Genomic DNA, 19,865 nt, shown 5'->3' with positions numbered 1-19,865 from the left:
AAATTATCTTTTGCAGGATTGATGTCCATAGAGGTAAAAGGAGAGAATTTTTTTTTCTTGGGGATTAGTTTCATCAAAATGAAAATTCAAATGCCAAGAACAGTGTGGAAGTCAGTTAAGCCTTTTACTTTACAAAATTTGTAATTATCTCTTACAGGAAATACTGAAAGAAAAATAAAATTCAAATTAAATAATAAAATGAAAAATATGCTACTGATTGATTCAAAAATAGGAAAATTGCCTCATAAGTTGCTGTACTGCAGTGAAATGAATGATGTTTTTAGCCCATGATACAACAGCCATTTTCAAGTACCAGGTAGCTTATAATGGTTTTGGGCAGTGATTTGGGTTTAAAAAATAAGGGAAGCTGAGAGTATAATAACCACTTGAGTAGCTTATAGAAGTGCTGCTGCTTGTGCCTGTAAGCAGATTTGAGTACTGTTCAAATTTTATCATAGTCATAATTAAATAACAGTTTGTTATCTTGTCAGTTGCTATCAAAATATGCCAGAAAGTGTTAGTATGTTCTTGTGGCTGCTTTTCATTTAAAAAAAAAATCAACTTTGAAAATGTCAAAACTCAGGAAAATATAACTTGATGTCTAGATGAAATAGTGAAGCTAACACACAATGAAACACATTTTAATTTTGCTAACATAATTTACATTCTCTATTTTCTTTAAGTTGCTGCCAAACAAGGAGAATCTGATCCAGAAAGGAAAGAAACAAGGCAGAAAGTAGATGATGACAGAAAACATGAGATAGAAGCTGCTATAGTTCGGATAATGAAATCTAGAAAGAAGATGCAACACAATGTGCTAGTAGCAGAGGTATGCTGGTACAGAGTTTTGCTTTTGCAATTATCTCATTAAAGTTACACAGCTCTAACTGACATGATTCTGAAAGGCTTTTGAGAGATGCTGTATTTAACCCATCCTTTCTTTTCTCCATGTCTGTCTGAAGACACCTAAATTGTTACCTTTCACTTTAGTATGTACTCATGGGTGTATCTAATTTTCCTTCCTACTTTTGGTGCTGTTGTGATGTTAAATTGCTTGAAAAGCCAACCAGTGTGCTTTACATTACTTTTGGCTTTGATCATGTTACTGACTGTTGGGTCCAGGTTAGCGAGATTTGAGCTCATGGCAGAGAAGCAGTCCTGCTGCTTTTCACTGCTAAGCTCACACAGCTCCAGCACAGGACACATTTTGCACTCCTGAACTGCCTTAGAGCTGTGACACTGGGAGCGTTCTCAGGTTGTGACCATGCCTCTGTGGAGCTTTGAATCATACCCCAACATGAGCAAGCAAGTGGAGGGACTGTCAGAAGTCTGCAAGCTGCTTTTTATGCTCTGTAGCTGTCACCATCTCTGTCTTAATACCTTTTTCTGGTTGTTGTGTTCTGTTAGAGTACATCAAGTTCTTCCTTCCGCTGTGATTTTATATTGTTGGGTTTCTTTTGTTTTAGGTAACTCAGCAGCTGAAGGCCCGATTCTTACCAAGTCCAGTTGTTATTAAAAAACGTATTGAAGGACTTATTGAGAGAGAATATTTGGCACGAACACCTGAGGATCGCAAAGTATACACTTACGTAGCATAAAATGCGTTCAGAAAATTTGATTTATTCTTGGACTATACTCTTCGCATGAACTGGGAAGTTCTTTTAAATCATTAATATTAAGACGACCATCTTCTCTATTAAATTACAGTACATGTTCTAGACCATTCAGATCAAGCCTTTTACTCCTTTTGAGAGTTTTTGACATGAATTAATTGAGCTTCAGGCTTTTCAACGTTATCCCTGTAGAGATCATCCTTACAATTCTTCGGGAAAATGTGAATGTGCCGCGTTTGTTTTCAATACTGTATGAAAACAGAGAAATAAAAATGACTTTAGAAAATACAGCTCATTTAAAAAAATAAATTTGTTGGAATTTCATTTCCCCAGATCTTCAGTGTTGATGTAAATGTGTTTCTGTAGTGTTGCTTAGCACTTCGCGCATTGTATAAGTTGGGTTTAAAAGAAACCACGAGTGGTAAGGCAAAATTGCCACTTACCTTGCTCTGCTTCAAATGTTTGTTTTTTTTTTTTTAACTAGACATGTTTAATTTAAATACTTGCTAATTTTTTGAAGACCCAAGAAGACAACTTGAGCATGCTTCACTCTTCCAGCTGCACTCACTGTTCCAACAACATGAATCAGGAACTTCTGGGGGCTCAGAAAAAATCGTAATAATTTTGGCTTTCCCTTCTGTAATTTGAGTTCTTCTAAATTAAACTCTATATTGATTAGGTTTTTTCTGGTTTCTTTATAGGAAAAAGGATAAGATTTTAGTGTGTATAAACTGTATAATAATTTTTGCTGTTGTACTCACTGCTGATGGTGGATTGTACAGGGCGATGTTTTTATTTCACTAAATGTAGACAAAATAAATTTAAAATAAATGGATTTAGTGTACACAAGCAACTAATTCAAGTGTGTTAGAGTACAGGCTTGACAATCTCTGGAACTAAATACTGTCCCCTGGGGATGTACTGGGATTGTATTTTGTTAATAAATATCATAGATGAAGCTGTAGCCCCAGGGCTTCCCATCTTAAATGCATATTTCAGGAGATTAAAGTGAAGCCAGCGTGCTCTATTTGTTTTTAAAAATGCATTTTAAACATGCAATAAAAAACTGTTACTGTAATGAAATTTTTAGTTCTTACCCTAAAACTTTTTTTCTTCTTGACAGTATGCTGCAAAAATAGATTAAAAATAGGAGTTTGGTGGCAACATTCTTCTCACAGTTAGAAATTTTTGAGTGTGCATTGTACTGCAGCTTTTATTAAACCATATTTCTGACATTCCAATGCACATATTCTGTGCTTTCCCAGCCATAACTATTTTTCTGCTTTAATTCAAAACAGTATTTTTTGGCTTGGTTCACATTACTTTCACCCATAGATCTTGTTAAATATAGTTGGGATGGGCTTTCCAATATGAAGAGCTGGAAATGAAGCAAAATGAAAATCGTGGTTGTAGAGCATCTGCCAGAGCAGTTCTTGATGGGCTGTGCTAAACAAGTGCATGGTGCTGGTGCAACATTTCAGTGTGACTGGAGGGTGTTTTTCACAATGTGTCCACAATTTTACCCCTCTCCAGCCTGTTAAGTACAAGTCCTGGCTGTTGTTCAAGAGTAGGATATTTCTTCTAAAGAGAGGGACTGGAATTAGGATGATATTTTAGCTTGACTGTTTGGAAGCTGTTTTTATGAAGCTTTAAGTTTACCGCACACCCCCATCACACCTACACACACACCCCCAGAGTAGGTTTTGAATCCGCAGAAGGAGGTGGTGGCTGAAGAACTTTCTTGCCTTGTCCATCAGGAATTTAGCCCCAAATGAAAACAGCTGGGCCACTGGCTCTATTGGAAAGGTGTTTGCTGGCTGTTACTAAAACACCTCTGTCTCTGCACAGGGTATGCAATTCTTCAGTAGAGATGTGGTCATTGTTTAGCCAGTACAACAGTACTAAACACAGGGAGCTGATCTACGGTTTTGATTTTGTTTAAAGTCATCAGAAACATCTTCCTCAAAATGTAAATCACTCTTCCATGTACTCATATGAAGGTTTTCTTTAATGTATAACTGACTCTATTAGCATCAATGTTGTGATATTGCATGTTAATGTTTTCCCATGTGCTTTGCCGGGAGGAACGGGTTCAAGTCCTTTTCCCTGTGAAGTTTACAGAGATGTGAGTGTTGTGATTTGGGACAGGAGGTCTTTGTCCTGTGCATTGCCTCTGTACTTCTGTTGTACATCAGCTGAAGTTTCCTACTTCTGGTGGCTTTTGGGAGGCTGAATGTTGTGTGAATGACTGTATAATTAGGTGTTGAAGAGTGTCTTTTTAAAAGCTGTGTGGGCAAGAGTGTTTGCCAGAAGAACAGCAGGTGGTGATGGCTGTTTTCAGTAAAAAGTATTAAGAGCATAGTTTCCATTTTAATAGAGTTTAGAAGACACTATTTAGGAAGAGACTTCTGCTGAAGTCAGATTTCAAAAATATGCCCTTTACCATTGAACATGAGGTAGAGGATTGAAAAATGGAGAATGTGAAAGTTCCAGTAAGAGACAAGAAGACATCCCTAAGACTGTGCTTAAGGTGAGTTTAATGTTTACATGTTTGTATCTTAGTGGGATTTCATTTACAATCTATAGTAGAATTCTGCTAAGCCTCATCTAATTTCAGTTCCTTCTTAATTTCTACTTAAAGCTTCTTTGTAATTTTGTTAAAATTTCATTTGTAGGATTGTAGTTACATATGTGAGTGCAATTATTAATGTTTGTTTTCTTTGCATTAATGTGCAGCTGAAAGCAGTAACAAGACTTAATAAACATGGAGTTTAATTCTTCGGAATTTTTTTAATTAAAAGTAGGATTTGAGTTTTGTAGCTGTTTGAAGATGTGTAGGCATGTACTTTCCTCGTACATGAGCTTATTTAAAGGGATTTAGAGTATTCCTGATTTACTGTCATAACAATGTGATGATCCTATGGATCCCTGGTGCAGTTCTTGTTCTTTTCCATGTTCACTACCTTTACAGCTTTGGTTTACTCTTTGTGTCCCCTGGAATTAATCCATACAAACTCCCCCCTGGCAATTCACAGAATAAATGAATGCCAAGCAGACCGAATCTGTGATGTTAAACTACTCCTGAATGCAATGTCTTTCCTGTTTTCCAAAGACCAACTTTGCTCTGTTGACCCTGAAGCTTCCAATGCAACACAATTTGTTCTACTTGCTGCTGCTCATTTAGAATCAGCCACTGGTGTCAGATTTACTTTCCCTCACACAGTGGAAACAGAAACTTTGCACTGAATATGCTGGGTGGGTGAAGTGTTTTTATTCACATGAATTGCAATCAAATTGTGTAGTACCTGATGGGTGGCACTTACATATATATATGTATATATGGTAATAGAATATTTCATAATGCAGAGTTGAGACAAGCTTGCACAGAGATGGGGTTCCAGTCTTTTCAGAAGTACCAAAAACTGGAACTGCTTGTGGCCTCTGCATGTCCAAAACTGGCCAGAACCTCTGTAGCTCAATCCAACCCTGTGGCTCTGCTTTGTTCCTCGTGGTGCTTAGGGGGAGCTGCACTCTGATCCTGAGCTCCCCCTTCCACGGAGCCCTGTAGAGCAAGCATTGGTTTGACAGCCTGGAACTGGACTAAATAATGTGCACAGCAGGCATCATCTTGTGGGTGTCTGGGACAAAGGTGAATTTCTGTTGAAACTCTCATTTTGATAGCTTGGACAGTAAATGTAATAACCGCTGTACTCAGTTTGAAGTGTGAGTTTAATGGTTCCTCTGTCCTCTGGAATGTTCATTTGAAAAGACTGTAAGATGCAGAACTTACATATCCAGATGAAAGCTGGATAAAAGGTACAGGACAATAGTTCACCCACTTTTCTGTCCTTTGCTGTGCAGGGAAGTGTTCATAGATTGTGCCCCCAAACTGCATTTAATATTAATTTAATACCTCACATCAGTATCTGCCTGTGTCTGGAGCCAGCCTGACGGTCTGCCTGCTCTCAGTAGCTGTTTGTCCTAAAGCAAGAGCCAAATTGCTGCCCAGGAGGGAAAGGCCTGATTCACCTCCCCAGTCCTGGAACTGCTGACCTGGACTAGCTGCAGACAGGACAAGGAAATTGTCTGGAGAGCTCCTGTTTGCCTGAGTAAAACTGGAGGGAGAAAAGGGGCATCCACCAGAAAGTGCAACTTCCAGCCCCTGTATATGAATAGAGTTCATTTTAGCAGTCCTGGTTTTGGGAGGAAAAATTCACAATAAGAAGTCCTGGAGCCTCAGAGTGATGCTGCATTAGAGCCTGGTGGTTCCTTACAATGCCTTTGGAGTTCATGTGCAGATTTTCCTTTGCAAAGTTACCAGAACATGCCCCAAATCCCAGTAATGCCTGAGTTTCCTAGACCTGAAGAGCCACTTCTGCTAATACTTGTTGGCTGTTTGGATCTTGCTTCTTTTGAAATTCTGTTAAAGATGAGGCTAATAATCTCCTGCAGCTTGTCTGTCACAGCATTTGGTATCAACTTAATTATGCAAATCTGCAATTCCAGAATAATGTGGGATCCAGGCCAAGACTCTTTTAATTACAAGTTGGGTGTATTATTCTGTATCTCAGGAAGGCTGTCTTCAGGAAGGGGAGTAATTAGAAGCCTTCACAGTGGGTGGGTCTGTGTTGTTCCTTGAGCGGGAGCTGGCCTGGCTGGCGGGGTCAGCACCTCCTGGGGACTGCCTCTTATTAGCACTCAGCAGGGAGCAGTCACACCCGGGCTGCTGCTGGCCTTCCAAGAATCCTGCTCTGAGTGCCCTTCAACAGTGCCAAATGTGAGCTGGTTAAACAAACACTTCACTGGGCCCTGCAAGTCTTGGGTTTGTTCAGATCTGCCTGTGTTCTTTTGCTGGAAGATTTTTAATTGAGGCGTAATGTATATAAACATTAAATCTTTCAGAAACCAGTCCCTGGAGCTGGGCACGTAAATTCACATGTAGCAAGCTGACTTCCCCCTTGTCCCACTCTGACCTGTGGAAGGGTGACACTGGGGATGTGGCAGAGGGATCCTGGAGATGCCATCTCGGGTCAGTGCTAAATGCTGGCTCTTCAAAGTCAGGACACCACAGGAAAAGCTGAGAGAGTTGGGCTTGTTCAGTCTCAGGAAGGCTGAGAGGGGATCAAATCAATGTCTACAAGGGACTGGAGGGAGGGTGTCAAGAGAATGGACCAGGCTCTGCTCTGTGTGTGAAGCAATAGGACAAGAGGCAATGGCAGAAACTGATGCCCAGGGAGGTTGGACCAGATGCTCCATCAAGTCCCTTCCAACCTGACCCCTCCTCTGATCTTTGTTAGAAATATTTGTTTGGTACAACCTCCAATTGGCTCATTACTTTTAGTGGGTCTTGGTTTGGGTGCATGGAGTGTATTGGGTTTTTTAAAAAATATTTCAGACAAACTGAAAATTGAGGAAAAATGGAACTGACTGAAAACTGAGGAAAAAGTGCCCTGTAACTGGCTGAGGACACATAACCTGGTGAGTTGAGTATGACAACCAGCCCAAGGCCATCCACTGCCTTTCTACAACGTATTTGTTACTACTGGGAAACTCATCTCTGTGTCTCAGTGCTGTTTTCAGCCTTGCTCTTGCCCCAAACCCTGCATCACCTGCTGACAGACCCTTGCTGGATCACTACTTTCTGATAGCTGACTAAAAAGAAGAAATAAGAATAGCTTGGGAAAGAAGTCTACTTAAATAAATGCAGTAGGTTAGATGGTGTTTGATCTTTTGGTCATTGAGTCTTTAGTTCTTCCAAAGTGGTGATGGATCAGAGTCACAGGGTTTGAAGCCAGAGACAACCTCTGAAAAGATTTTTGTATCCAAGTAAGGCCTTAATCTTGATTTTTATCCCAGTACTGTGTATGCTGTATATAACTGTCATCTACAGTTTAATTTAGTAGTTTTGTCCTTGTTATAGGCAGAGCTTGAGATTGGTGTAAAAGAAAAAAAGAAAGTTTTTAAAAGAAATTAGGAAGCCTGAGTCATGTATTTAATGAGGCCTTCTCCCAAGGTGCTTAGGTAATACATACTCAGTCTCTCTCCAGTTAATTATGTTCTAATAATCTTTGTAAAGTACCTTCCTTACAGATGTTGCTCTGAATTTATTAAATCCTGTGATGCATCATCAGTTTTGGTGGTGTCAGCTGGAGCAAAGGGCTCTTTGCCCTTTGGAACAGTGCAGAGGACTAGACACAACTCAGGAATTGATTATGAAAAGGAATTTTTAATTAAATTAATTAAAAGCCTTTCCACTGTAGAATTTTAGACTTCCAGCAGGCAGTATTCTCTGAGGTTTCATACCATAAAGTGTTTATTAGTTGTTTATGTTTGGACTTGAATTTGTGCAGGGCTTACCAGTGTCTGCATTAGTGCCAGTTCATATTTGTCCTGCTCTTACACACAGCTGGAGTGCCCCACAGCTTCCTCTATGTGCTGCTGTGTTACCAGTCACTGCCAGGTGGGAATGGGGCCCTGATTTTTTTGAGTCCCATATCAGAATTGTTCACCCCTCCTCCCCTCAGCAAAGCCACTTTTCACATACCATTGAACTGCTATTTTTCTAATCTCTTGAAGAGATCTTTCTTGGCATGTTCAGTAGGTCACTGTGAAACTTGTGCTTTTCCCTTTGGCAGCCAGACTGGGAAGCTGGGGGAAGGGGAGGCAGAGAGGAAGGCAAGGACTCATTCCATTCAGGATCAGAGTGAAATCAGCACTTTGTTTTTCTTAGATGACCCAGCAAAAGCCATCCCTGTTCCCCTGAGCCCAGCAGTGGATGAAGGCTCTGAGCTCAGCAGCTGCAGCAGGGAGGGCCATTGCACCCAGGCTTTGTCCTAAGGTTTGGGGGCAGATTGGACACAAAGGGAGGGCATGAGGATACCCTTGTCCAAGGCTGAGGAGCCTGGTTTGGGCCCTTCCCCAAGGATATTGAGTTGTCAGAGCAAGGGGAAGAGAACAGGAAGGTTCAGCTGGGTGGTGGGGCTGCCCTCCTCTGAGGAACAGGGTCAAACAAAGGCTGAGCTTCACTCCCATGCTCCTTGCAGGAGGATTGGTGGGTGCCCCTGACCCAGAGCTGCTGGGGAGCTGAGAACCAGCCCTAAAACTGTTCTCCAGACAGCTTCCTTTCAGAGCTGAGATTGTTTCCCTGTCTCACCCCTGCAAGCACAGCAGAAACACATGGTGGAGGATTCAGGATTTAGCCCTTTTTGTGAGTAAGGCTCAGGTTTTTGGCTGCTGGGAAAACAGGAGAGATGCTGCATGCCTTCAGCAGCCTCTGTGGGGAGGAACCTACCCATCTGGAAAACAATTTGGCTCCCCATGGCCACAGCAGGAGCTGGAGAGGGCCGAGGTTTCTGCATCATTCCCTAACCAGCCCTTGCTCTCCACTTGCTCTGCAAGAATGCTCATCCTCTGTCACCCTCACCCCAGAGCTGCAGCTGCCCACCAGGTTTTACCCAGCAGGCTGGAGCAGGGCTGGGGCTGAGAGCTGCCCAGGCAGCAGTGATGGCTCTGCACCAGGAGAGCCTTGCTCCTCCTCAGTGCCCCAAGAGAGAGAAGCAGTCTGCAGGGAGGAGTGGGGGTCCTCTCCCAGGGAGGGGGCAGTGGGGCTGTGGTGCTGTAGCAGCCCAAGGATCTTCACCTGGGCTGGGAATAGGGGACCCTGCTCACGGGAGCTGCTTCCAGACACAACCCAAGGCCTGATGAATTGACTTTCTTCAGGGTTTTTTGTGTGTTTCAGTGTTTTCCTGTACAGGCAAATTCCCCTGCTCTTCACAGGCAGGAAGGCAGATGACTGCCTGACCCTGCCCTGTAGCAAGGAGTTGATGAATCATTTCCTTTTCCATATTTTAGTGAAATTGTGTTGTTCAGAGCTCATCTAGAGCATTTTAATGTTTTCAGCACTTGCACTCTTCACTCTCTTCCTGCAATTGTCTGAAGGCTGAATTTTGTTTTTGTCTCCCTCCCAACAGCAGTTATTTGCTTGAAGTGTTGCAGGTGGGTGCAAAAGAATCTTTTTCCTCGTTTTCTAGACAGTCTTTTTTAATTTTTATTGTACATAGGTGTCAGTGTAGCTTTTAAAGCATGAATGTGTGTTTCTACCAGGGGGAGAGATCTCCCTACAGCAAACCAAGGCACTGCTGCTTATACCTTTAGACCTTGGAGATTTTACTTAGTTGAATATAAAGTTAGGGTCATATTAAAAAAAATAGTTCTGAATTTTCAGAATTTTGAATAACAGACTTATTGATGCTGGGATTTCTTAACAGTGAACCACTGCTTTGTGTGCTTGGCTGTTTGGAGGGAAGCTGGCATGTCAGCAGAGAGAGATGTGCTGCCTTTAATTAGATGGGGCTGCACAGATCACCAGAGGCCCCAGGTTTGATTGAAATACTGGCTACAGTGGGGGTAGCTCTGGGCAGGAAGTGGGTTTGGCCTGACCTGTATTGTGCTGCTGCTGGGCTGGCAAATAGGGGGATGAAGGGACAGTGTGATTTATTGTCCACACTAGAAGAGAGCTGGAAAGCAGTGTATTTTGCAGCACTCCTATTGTAGCTTATGCAGTAAGCTAATTACCAATATGTAAACCCAAGGAGCAAGAAAAAAACCCTTGGACATGGATTAAGGCTGCTGATTATATGGGTATCTCAGGGGAAAAAAAAAGTAAAGGAGGAAAAAGAAGCAAAGAGGGCACTGAGAATGGGAAGCCTGGTACCCAGCTTTTATGGGCTATGTACAGTAACCCAGGACCTGGTTTCCAGTTAGGCAGGAAGTTACCTGTGCTGTGAAGGGTGTAACTGGGAATAGAGGCTTTTTCCCAAAGCTCCTCTTTCCTGATTTATATCTGCCCTTATTGTTATCTGTTATGTTCACATGGTTGGGTTTTTTCTTTTGTTACTTTGTTTTCCTTCCTTGTTTTCAAAGAACAGCTTATCTGTGTGCCCCAGAAGGGTGGGACCCAGAGATCACAGGCTTTTTACAATGAGCCAGAGCCAGCCTGCTGACTACAAGGAAATTTGCTGAGCGTTTCAGCCATGAGCGCCACATGGGCTTTGCAAAAGGCAGTGATTGCACCGGTGGGACTGGGCTGGGTCCGGAGCGGCCACTTCCACTGCCGGGAGACAAGTGAGCATCACCTCACCCTGGGAAATCGCCGCTGGTGACTCTGCTGTCCTGTGTTGTGAACGGCAGGAGGATGCAGTGCTGCTCCTGGACGCTTGGGTCACAGACACCCAGTGCCCAGAGCTCCAGAGCTGGGAGTGAGCCTTGAGCCGAGCTCCGCTGGGATGTGACCTGGGACTGCTCGCTTAAAGCCTTGTCACTCTGCACCTGGCCCCTCTAGGGCACAATGTGCTGACCCACGTGTTTCATCTGGTTACTGCAAAGCCTGTGGGAGTTCAGGCTCATTCTCTTCAAGGCTCAGAGTACAATTCCCGAGGCAGAGTAAAAGGAAGGCACCAATTTGTCTGGTTTGATTTTTTGCCCGGAGTGTTTGCGATGGATGATGGAGCAGAGTCTCTGATGACCGTGCATCTCCTCACCCATTTGGGACGCGCAATCCCTCTGCAGCAAACTCTGGATAGGCTTCTGGAGTGGCTTTGCCTGGACATTCGCCTTTTCCTGGTGTCAGAGCGAGTTCCTCCGCTGAGATACTACGAGAGATACCGCAGGAGGAGCTGCAGCTTTCCTGGGATCTCCATCCTCCTTTTCCTGCTCGAGGACTTGGGAGAAGAGCGGATCTTCCAGGTGCACGAGCAGTTCCAGCGCCCTCCCTGGCGCTGCCAGCGTGCCCAGTTTGCCAATTCCCGCTGTGCCCCATGCCAGCAGGAATACTACGGGCTGGAGGAGCAGCTGCCCGTGTGGGGCATCAGGCGGGTGCGCCGCGGCCCCGAGATCCTGCGCGTCACCCTGCACTGCAGCTTCGACAACTTCGAGGACGCGGTGAGGCTGTACGAGCTGATCCTGCAGAGGGAAGGCAGCGTGCAGAAGGGCACCCAGTGTGTGTTTGTGCTGCACTCCGGCCCACACGCGGCCGTGCAGCTGTGCCTGAGGCAGCTGCCCATCGGGGTGACGGCCGAGCCCCCCGAGTCGGCGGCCCTGCAGTTCAAGGTGCAGGAGATCGGGCAGCTGGTGCCCCTGCTGCCCAACCCCTGCGTGCCCATCAGCAGCTCCAGGTGGCAAACTCAGGACTATGAAGGAAACACAATTCTGCTCAAGGTATGTGTCTGCGGGGCTCTTTTATCCGCTTGTTTCCAAGGGAAGCAGGACTGGTTCAAAATGGGAATGACGATTTTGTTTGTTCATGTTCATTTTGTTTTGGATTTGTGAATGCAGTAATCGGTGTCTGACGGTGCTGTGATGCTGTTGATAAATATAAGCACTGATCCTTGGAATGTTTTTATACAGTTAAATTAACATTATTACTGCTTGCCTGAAATGCAGATTATTGATGTTTTCTAGGGCACACTAGCTTAACATCTTCCCTCCTCTGCCTCAAAAAAAAAAAATATATATTGTAGCAGCCTAATCTTTTTCTGATAAGTCATTGCTGTATAAGTGTTTTTCAAAGCAGATTTTTGGCATCCAAAGCCTGAAGTTTTGTAAGTGTAATGTTGATACAGCACTGCCTGCAATTAAGGTTGTGAGATCACAAGTGAGTTGCAGTTGGGCAAAAGTGACAAAAGAGATATGTCCTAGGAAATCTCTGCCTTTCTTTTGAAGTGTGCAGTCCAGAGGTTATATGAATACAAATTAAAAGAAAAAAAAAAAAAAAAAGACAAAGTCTGTGCTGAGATCATATGTAGTGAGAATTACATATGTGAGTAGAATGGAAGTTTGGCTTTCTTTCCATTCTAATAACCCCTCCCACCTCTGGTCATTTTTCTTGTAATTTGGATTTTAAATTGTTTGACCTGTCTTTTTCCTCCCAGAAGTTCTCTGTTAAAATTAATTGCTTGGTTCAGCCTATTTTTGTGCTGCTCTGAACACTAATCTTAGGGCAGCCCTTGCTGCCTCATTCAATATCAATTTATAAAGTGATTTTCACCCTCTTGGAGTGGTCAAGGCCCTGGGTATCTTCACATAGCTTTGAAGTTGGTCCTACCTGGAGCAGGGGACTGGGCCAGGTGACCTCCAGAGGTCCCTTCCTAAATTACTCTGTGGCTATTCCTGCTTTTGGTACAAGGTCTTTGAGCTGACAGATGTACATGAATTCACCGGCAGGAAATTTGGGAGCTTTTCTGGGGCTGTGACCGTGCTGCAGTGTGCTCCTCGCAAAGGAAGGTGTAATCCACTTGAACTCGAGGATGTATCTTGTGTCCAAGCTCCAGACAGCAGGCTGACAGCCCAGTGCTTTACTCTGCAACTCTTCAGCCCATACTGTAAATCTTTCTTTTGAGCACCTGCATTTACCCCGTGGCCTGACCTCCTGCCATATCGCAAACTAAATCCCAAGCTCTGCTCACAGACTCCACATAGAGTTGTCACTCCCCCTGAAGCCCCTTGTGGTAACTGGCTGTGGCTGTCCTTTCCCAGTGTTTATCGAGGTTTCCCTGGAGTGCATGTGGATTTGTTGTACCCACAGCCTCCCTCGGCAGGGACTCCCCCAGGTGTGCTGAGTCAGGCTGCAGGTGACCCCAGCGCAGCCGGGCTGGGCGAGAGCATCATCATTAGTTAAGGTAGAAATGTGTGATAACCGGCTTCTCTCTCACTTTCAACAGGTTCAAAGCAGCTCCAGGACCCTCGAGACAAACATCGGGCTTTCCCAGCAGCATGACAACACAGGTAATGGAAGAATCCCGCAGGACTGTGTGCCAGTCGCTGTCAAACAGGGTGATCCTGGGTGGAGGAGCCGGGAGGTCCGAGCTCCGAAGGGTAAACCCGAATGTGCCCCAGTGGAAGCATGCCTGGGCTCCGAGCGGGCGGGCAGTGCCCTGCAGAGGCCCCTGCGCTCTGCCCCCGGCGTGGCCGCCCCGCAGCAGGGCTGGGCAGCGCTGTGGCTGCGAGGGCGGGCGGGCCGGGCGCCGCGGGGAACCGAGACCGACGTGGACACCGGGCTGGCCGTGCGGGGCCCTGAGAGCGGCCGCTGCCCGCTGAGCCTGTTCCCCGGGGCCCTGCGGAGCAGCCTCCGGCCGCTGACAGACACCGGAGCCGGCACCGACAGTGCCCTGCCCGGCCCGGCGCTGCGAGCCCCGGCCCGGAGCGACGGAACCGCGCGCGGAGCCCCGGCCCGCACGGACAGAGCCCCGGGCTGCAAGGATAGAGCCCCGCACGGAGCCCCGGGCTGCCCCCTGCCAGCACCGGCACCGCCAGCAGCGGACGAGGAGCAGGAATTCTATATATGACCGAAACCAAACGTGCCTGACGGACTCGTGCTTGGCAAAGGACAGCGGAGCGCTTTGGGATGTGCTGTGACTGTTGCTGCTCTGTCCTGTGACATCCCACTAGGGGTCACTGAGGCAGACACTGAATTTCCATGAGAGATGCTAAGGAGGCTGCAGGGAAAAAATAACACTGTATTTACAGAAAGCTGATGTTTTGGTTTGGTTTTTAATGCACAATAGGTGAAGGGTATGTTGTGTAATGAATAGGAATAAGCCATGTGACCCCTACAGCTGTTCTAAGATGCTGAAAATTAGACAGTGATGTCTTCAGATGGGTTTTGAAGGTGCAGCTTGGCTGAGCTGCCCAAGCAGCTGGATGCCCCCAGCTGTGGGGACTCACCATCCCTTGCTAGGACAAACTGGAACAAGCTCGTGGCGCAGTCACAGTGGTCATGCTGGTTTTCCTTTGTTGGTATTTAAAATCTATCAGTGTTGTCAGTTTTATGCAAGATTTGAAACATAAGAATATTCTTTGAAATATTTCTATTGAGAAATAGAAAGCTTTTTCCCAGCTCAGCACAGTACATGCAAAAACCACACACTTGAAGACAAGTGCCAGTAAAACCTGCTGCTGCCTATTCATTTGATACTTAAAATAAACACAGCAACAGGCCAGGCTTTGTTAAACCAGTGTGCAATTAGCAGGCAATCCTAGCTGGTTTTTAATTAACAGAAGACAAGAGAAGTTGAGAGTCTTGGAGGGAATTGCTAAATCCTCAAGAGTAAAAAGGACAGGAGAAATGAAGTCATGATTCAGCATCAACAGATGCTGAAATAACTCCCATCTTGATCAGTTTGCTTTCCCAAGTAGGATTAAATAAATCTCAGTGGGAAAGAGATGGGAAGAATATGAAGGAGGAGTGAAATTATTCAAAGAAGAGCCCCACCTGGGGATACTTACCTCCAAACAGTACCACAAAGAGGTATTTTCTCCCTTAAGTATATCTGAATTCTGGAGGGGATATAGGAAGTTCCTGCTCTGGGCCCTTCCGGCTGGTTCTGCCCTGCCAAGTAATTCTCATGAACCCTTCAATTTGGGGACCAAAACCTACAGAACAGGACATTTCATTCACTGGACACTTACAAACACCCCCCAGGTTTTCACAATTATGGATGGGATAATCATGAACTGGGAATCAAGGCAGAAGTGGGATTCCTGGGAGAAACAGCTTTAAAGAGAGATTTCATGGCCTTCTCTCTACTCCCTAGTGCCCAAGGTACTTGACTGTGACTATTTAGCATAATCTTATTTTACCTAAAAGAAAGAGGCATAAGGTCAGTATCTAGCCTGGAGAAAATGCTTCATCATTTGGAAAAGAAATGGGACAAGTTTCACCTTGCCTGTAACAGATCATGGAAAAGGGCCTGGCGTCAAAGGAAAATGGCTCCGAAAATACCGCTTTTAACAGTAGCATGTAAAATCTGTGTATTTTAAGCACAGGATGTATCCAGTACAAATTCTGTGTTACACAGACAGGTGTGCAGGGTGAGTTGGGTCAGAGGGCACATTTCTCCATGGACAGACTCAGTAGTGAAAGGCAAAGATTCCCATTTTCCAGAGTGTTCATATCTCTGCAGCCTCTATTTTATACTTCCTTGCACACTGTTCCATTTCTTACAGGATTTTAAAAAAGTCTAATAAGGAGCACGGCTTGGCAGGGTTGCTGGAGATCTGTGTCCCAAGCACCCTGAGAGGAGCTTCCTGATAAGGAGCCAGAGAGAGAGGAGGCATGGGGTGTGTGGGGCTGGCAAGCGAGCTCAGCCAGGGCTGCCCTTCCCCTGTGCTGTCCCAGCAAAGCACACTGGGGAAAACAGCCTTGGTGGGAAACTGAGGAGGGAGTTCGACAAGTTATGCTGAGAGGAACATGGCATCACAATGTAGGGGGATTGAAAATAAGTAAATAAAGGTGGTATAGAATGTAATCTTACCCCCTAAAGAGTTGCAGCTGAGCCAATTATTAAGGATTAGGAGCGGGCCTGATGTTAACAGGCTGCAGCTGTAGCCAATAAAGAAGAATGTTATAAAAGAGTGGATTGGTCGGTTGTGGGGAGCTGGAGTCAGTGCCTTGAGGAGTTGCCTGCAGAAAACATCAAGGAGGTATGAAACTCTAGCAATGTGTAACCTTTGCAATACAATGCCAATAGAACTCTTGTGGTATAATGACAACATCACAACACTGGATGAAGGGAAATGCAGTGGGTTTTTTACCTTTGGTGTGTTGAGCTCGGTATAAGGGACTTGGGTGGGAATGGCTGTGACCATTGGGGTCATGGTGCTGTGGGTGCTGAGCTGCTGATTCCTTTGATGGACAGTGAGGTGGGCGGCATTGATTAACACCCTGTAACCGAGATTCTGATTTTGAGCTGTGTGCTTTTTGGGGGACAGTGGGATCCTGCTTTGTTCCAGGCAATGCCATACCAGGAGTGGGACATAGGGACTCCTGTGAGCCACGGGGTGACCCCAGAGGGGGCACAGATGCTGCCATGTACCCACAGGGATGGTGATGAACAGGCCCATCCGAACTGAAACGCTTTTCTCCTGGGTCCCTGGCACAGTCTGGGTGATGGAGGGAGGAAACCTGTCCTACAGGAGCAGGGTATGTGCTGAGAGAGTGAGCTGTGACACTGGGCTCACAAGATGCAGGAGAACTTGCTCTGGGTCACTTTAATACAACCTGAAGGGATGAGTGCTGTTGCTTTTTATTTGTTTAGCCCCTGGAAGCAGCAGTTGTGTCTTTTGTCTCCTCTGAGGCAAGCACAGTGGCGTTTCTGAGGGATGAGGTGCCCGGGAGCAGCGGGAGCACTCCCTGGTGCCTGGATACAAACACCAAGGCAGGGAGGCTCCCTTGCTCCGCACTCCTGGCATGGTGTGGGCAGGAGCCAGGAAACCCCTGCCGCGGTCAGTGAGGGCACAGGCTCGGCCTCTTGGGCTGAAAAGAGCCTGGCAGCCTTGATTCTTTGGGGAAGCACATGCTCAAAGCCCTTTTCCCTGAATTCTGGGCCAAATTCAGCTTTCATGAATGCCTCGGTAAATCCTCGGGCAGCTCTGTGAGCACAGCCGAGCTCCCAGATTGACACTGTGGGGCTGGGCTGGGCCTTCCCTTCTCTGTACCCGTGTTGGTGCCTTCCCTTCTCTCCACCGGTGTTGGTGCCTTCCCTTCTCCTCTCTGCACCCAGTACAAGCAAAGCCTCGCAGCTGCTTGGTGGGGAGAACAGATGTTTCAGAAATCTCATGTTTGTGACAGGAACACAAACCAGAAATTGTCTCTTTTGCTGAAGGAGAGTGTGGCAGCTCCAGCCCCTGCCCGGGCTGTGTGTAATCGGTGCCCACTTGTGTCACCTGTGCAGGGCTGGGGCAGTGATGGCCATCTCCTCTATTGTCACCTCTTGTTTTTTGCAGATTTCCAGACTATTGCTGTTATTACAGTTATGTCTGTCGGGTTTCTGCTGTCCCGAGTGTGGCGGGGTCGGTCGGGCTGTCCCTGTCACTGCAGCTCCGCCTGCTGCCCGCACACGGCATCCTTCCCCCGCCTGTGTCCCTTACTTGGGATGAGATCATTCATCATTTTTTAGCTGCTTAAAATCTACCGGAGAATTGCTCTTGGAAAGAGACAGCGAGCATAAAAGATTGTGCTAAAATTTCTGTGACAAAACATGAGGTTAAACAAAACTCATTTTTTGTCTCTCATACAACAAGTACTAATGGCACAAACAGAAGATGCCATTATAGTACTGATCCTATTCTTGATAAACAATGCACTGTTTTTTTCATACTTCCATCTATATATGCTTCAACATAATTTGTTTAAGCAAACATTCAAAAGGGACAAGCAGTAGCTTTTAGCTCCTATCAGTTTTTGTTATTTTTCAGAAATTTTTGGCATAAGTCACAGTTTTTAGTCTTTTCCTTGGATTATTTTACAGGCTGGCATAATCAGAATAATTCAGCCTTTTTTACTCTATAACAATTAACTACTAAAACTCAGTTAATCTTTTTATTTGAAAAAGGTTTGGTCATCATTCATCACCCACACACGTGGATACAATTTGATTAATCACATTAAAGATCAGAATATTTGGTCATCAGAGAAGATGTTATTTAAAGGACCAGAATAGGAACATTAAGTGTCAGAAAGGCATTTTCTGCACTGCTATCTGCAGCAGCAGGTCTCTGAGCCCAGCTGTGCTCCAGCATTTTAATCCTCACTTTCATTAACACAAAATTAACCTGATAGATTAGGAAGCAATAGAAGCACTAATAACAAAGAAAGCCCATGTCTCTCTCATTCATTAATTTTCTCTGATGGCAGAGTAGTCAATTAGGAAGATCTGTCATGTAAGTTACAAGGGGAATAGAGTTCTTCTTAATGTGTTTTATTGTTTTTTGGCAGCCTCAGCCAGTGATGCTGTGCAATGTCAGGTGCAGTGGTTACTGTGCATCTGCTGTGTGTGAGAATAGTTGATATAGTACTGACAAGCTTGCTACAAAGATGTTTTACTAAAAAGTGCTATGACTTCTTCCTTTTCACCAATAGTTGAGCACTGAATGATCACTCTAGCTCAGATGTGATGGAGTAGGGCAGGGATGAGGTGAGGAGTGGGGCCTTTGCTTTGGCAGGGCAGAGCAGGAGCAGATACAGAGCATTCCAGGTCATGTCTGTCTCTCTGTGCCTTTTTTGCAAAGTGGATTATGAAGCTCAAAGGCCCTGAAGCTTTGCTTTTCTCTAATCAGGAACAGGAAACTTCTGTGGCAGCCCAAGGGATGCCAGAGGAGAGGTCTGGGCTGTGAGAGGGACACAGAGGGCCAGGGGTGTTCCTGTGGTGCCCTGTCTGTGAGGCACACATCCTTCTGTTCCCTCCCATCACCCATGTAGGCTGGCAGTCAGGAGGATTCTCTGCAGCCCTTTTGCCCATGGTGCTGCTGCCACTGCAGCCTGGAGCTCCTGCCCATCCTTCCTGGCACTCCTGCATACAAACTCAGTTTGCAGCAGCTCTGTGGGCCTGTGTGCTGAAGATGTAAGGTCCTGCTGCTGGATTTTGCTGAGTGAGCCTCCAGATATCAGTCCTGCCATTCTTACAGACAGGCTGGGGTGGGACATGCAGGAGTGGAGCACACACAGGTTAGGGCAGGGGGCTCAGCTGGGATGGAGCTGCCCAGCCTGGGCGTATTCCTGTTGGAGCTCTGCTTTGTCCCCTTCTCAAGACTGTTTGCCAGCACCTTTATTTTGTCCTCAGGGAAGTGAAAACTCATTTTTCCTTCAGTCTTCAGGACCCTGCTGTGGTAAGTGTGAGGGCACATCCCTGTCCCGGGGTGCTGTTTGTTCATGGACATCAGGTAACATGGAGGAGGTCTTGGCAGCAGGAGCTTCCTGAGGATGGGCTGGGATGCCAGGAATGGCCTGAGTGCCCCCTGGGCCTTGGGAAGGAGCCTGGGGGTGATGTGCTTCCACCTGGCCCTGTGCCTGCTGCTGGGGCTGTGTCCCACCCTGCAGGGCTCGGGGGCTGGAGCTGCTCTGTGACCCCTGCACCATGGGGGGAAACCCAAGGTGAGAGAACAAAAATGCATTTTGAAGAGCTGCCTGCCACTGCAGCGTGTTCCTCAGGGTGAGCACTCTGTCAGACCCCCCCTTCTGGCACAGGAGCTGTGCCTGCAGCCTGGGCTTCAGCAGCCAGCTGTGTCCTGAACTCTGCTCTTCTCAGTGTCAGCTGCTTCCCATCAACTCTATTTCCTGCAAAAGTTGCTCATTTGCAATGCAATATCCTAAATTAAACACCCCAAATACTTGGTACCTCACTGAAGTGTCAGAGGTGTTCCCTACCCCCAAACCCTAACAGCAGAAATACAGAATACAAAACACAGTAGGTGTTACAG

The 19,865-nt window shown here is 45.9% G+C and overlaps 2 protein-coding genes across 3 annotated transcripts in view; both read left to right on the top strand.

Moving 5' to 3' along the window:
• CUL3 (cullin 3) overlaps positions 1-1,947 on the top strand; it is a 55,081-nt gene extending 53,134 nt beyond the window's left edge. The window contains exons 15-16 of the mRNA XM_005489314.4: positions 684-829; positions 1,467-1,947. Coding sequence (XP_005489371.1) covers positions 684-829; positions 1,467-1,598 — 278 coding nt within the window. The 3' untranslated portion in view covers positions 1,599-1,947. The remainder of the gene's footprint in view (positions 1-683; positions 830-1,466) is intronic.
• A 7,516-nt stretch (positions 1,948-9,463) lies between these two features.
• FAM124B (family with sequence similarity 124 member B) lies at positions 9,464-16,344 on the top strand. Of its 2 annotated transcripts, none has more exons than XM_026794906.2 (3): positions 9,464-9,608; positions 10,536-11,828; positions 13,331-16,344. In XM_026794906.2, the coding sequence occupies exons 2-3, from the start codon at positions 11,109-11,111 to the stop codon at positions 13,952-13,954; spliced, it is 1,344 nt and encodes a 447-aa protein (XP_026650707.2). In that variant the 5' UTR covers positions 9,464-9,608; positions 10,536-11,108; the 3' UTR covers positions 13,955-16,344. The 2 variants fall into 2 exon arrangements, with proteins under 2 accessions (XP_026650707.2, XP_074403164.1); XM_074547063.1 differs by having other exon boundaries at positions 9,467-9,608; positions 10,541-11,828.
• Positions 16,345-19,865: the final 3,521 nt, after the last annotated feature.

Source organism: Zonotrichia albicollis, chromosome 9, assembly GCF_047830755.1.
Source record: "Zonotrichia albicollis isolate bZonAlb1 chromosome 9, bZonAlb1.hap1, whole genome shotgun sequence".
Classification (NCBI taxonomy): Eukaryota; Metazoa; Chordata; class Aves; order Passeriformes; family Passerellidae; genus Zonotrichia; species Zonotrichia albicollis.
The sequence above is the reverse complement of the archived record's forward strand: the minus strand, read 5'-3'. Positions and strand labels throughout refer to the sequence as shown.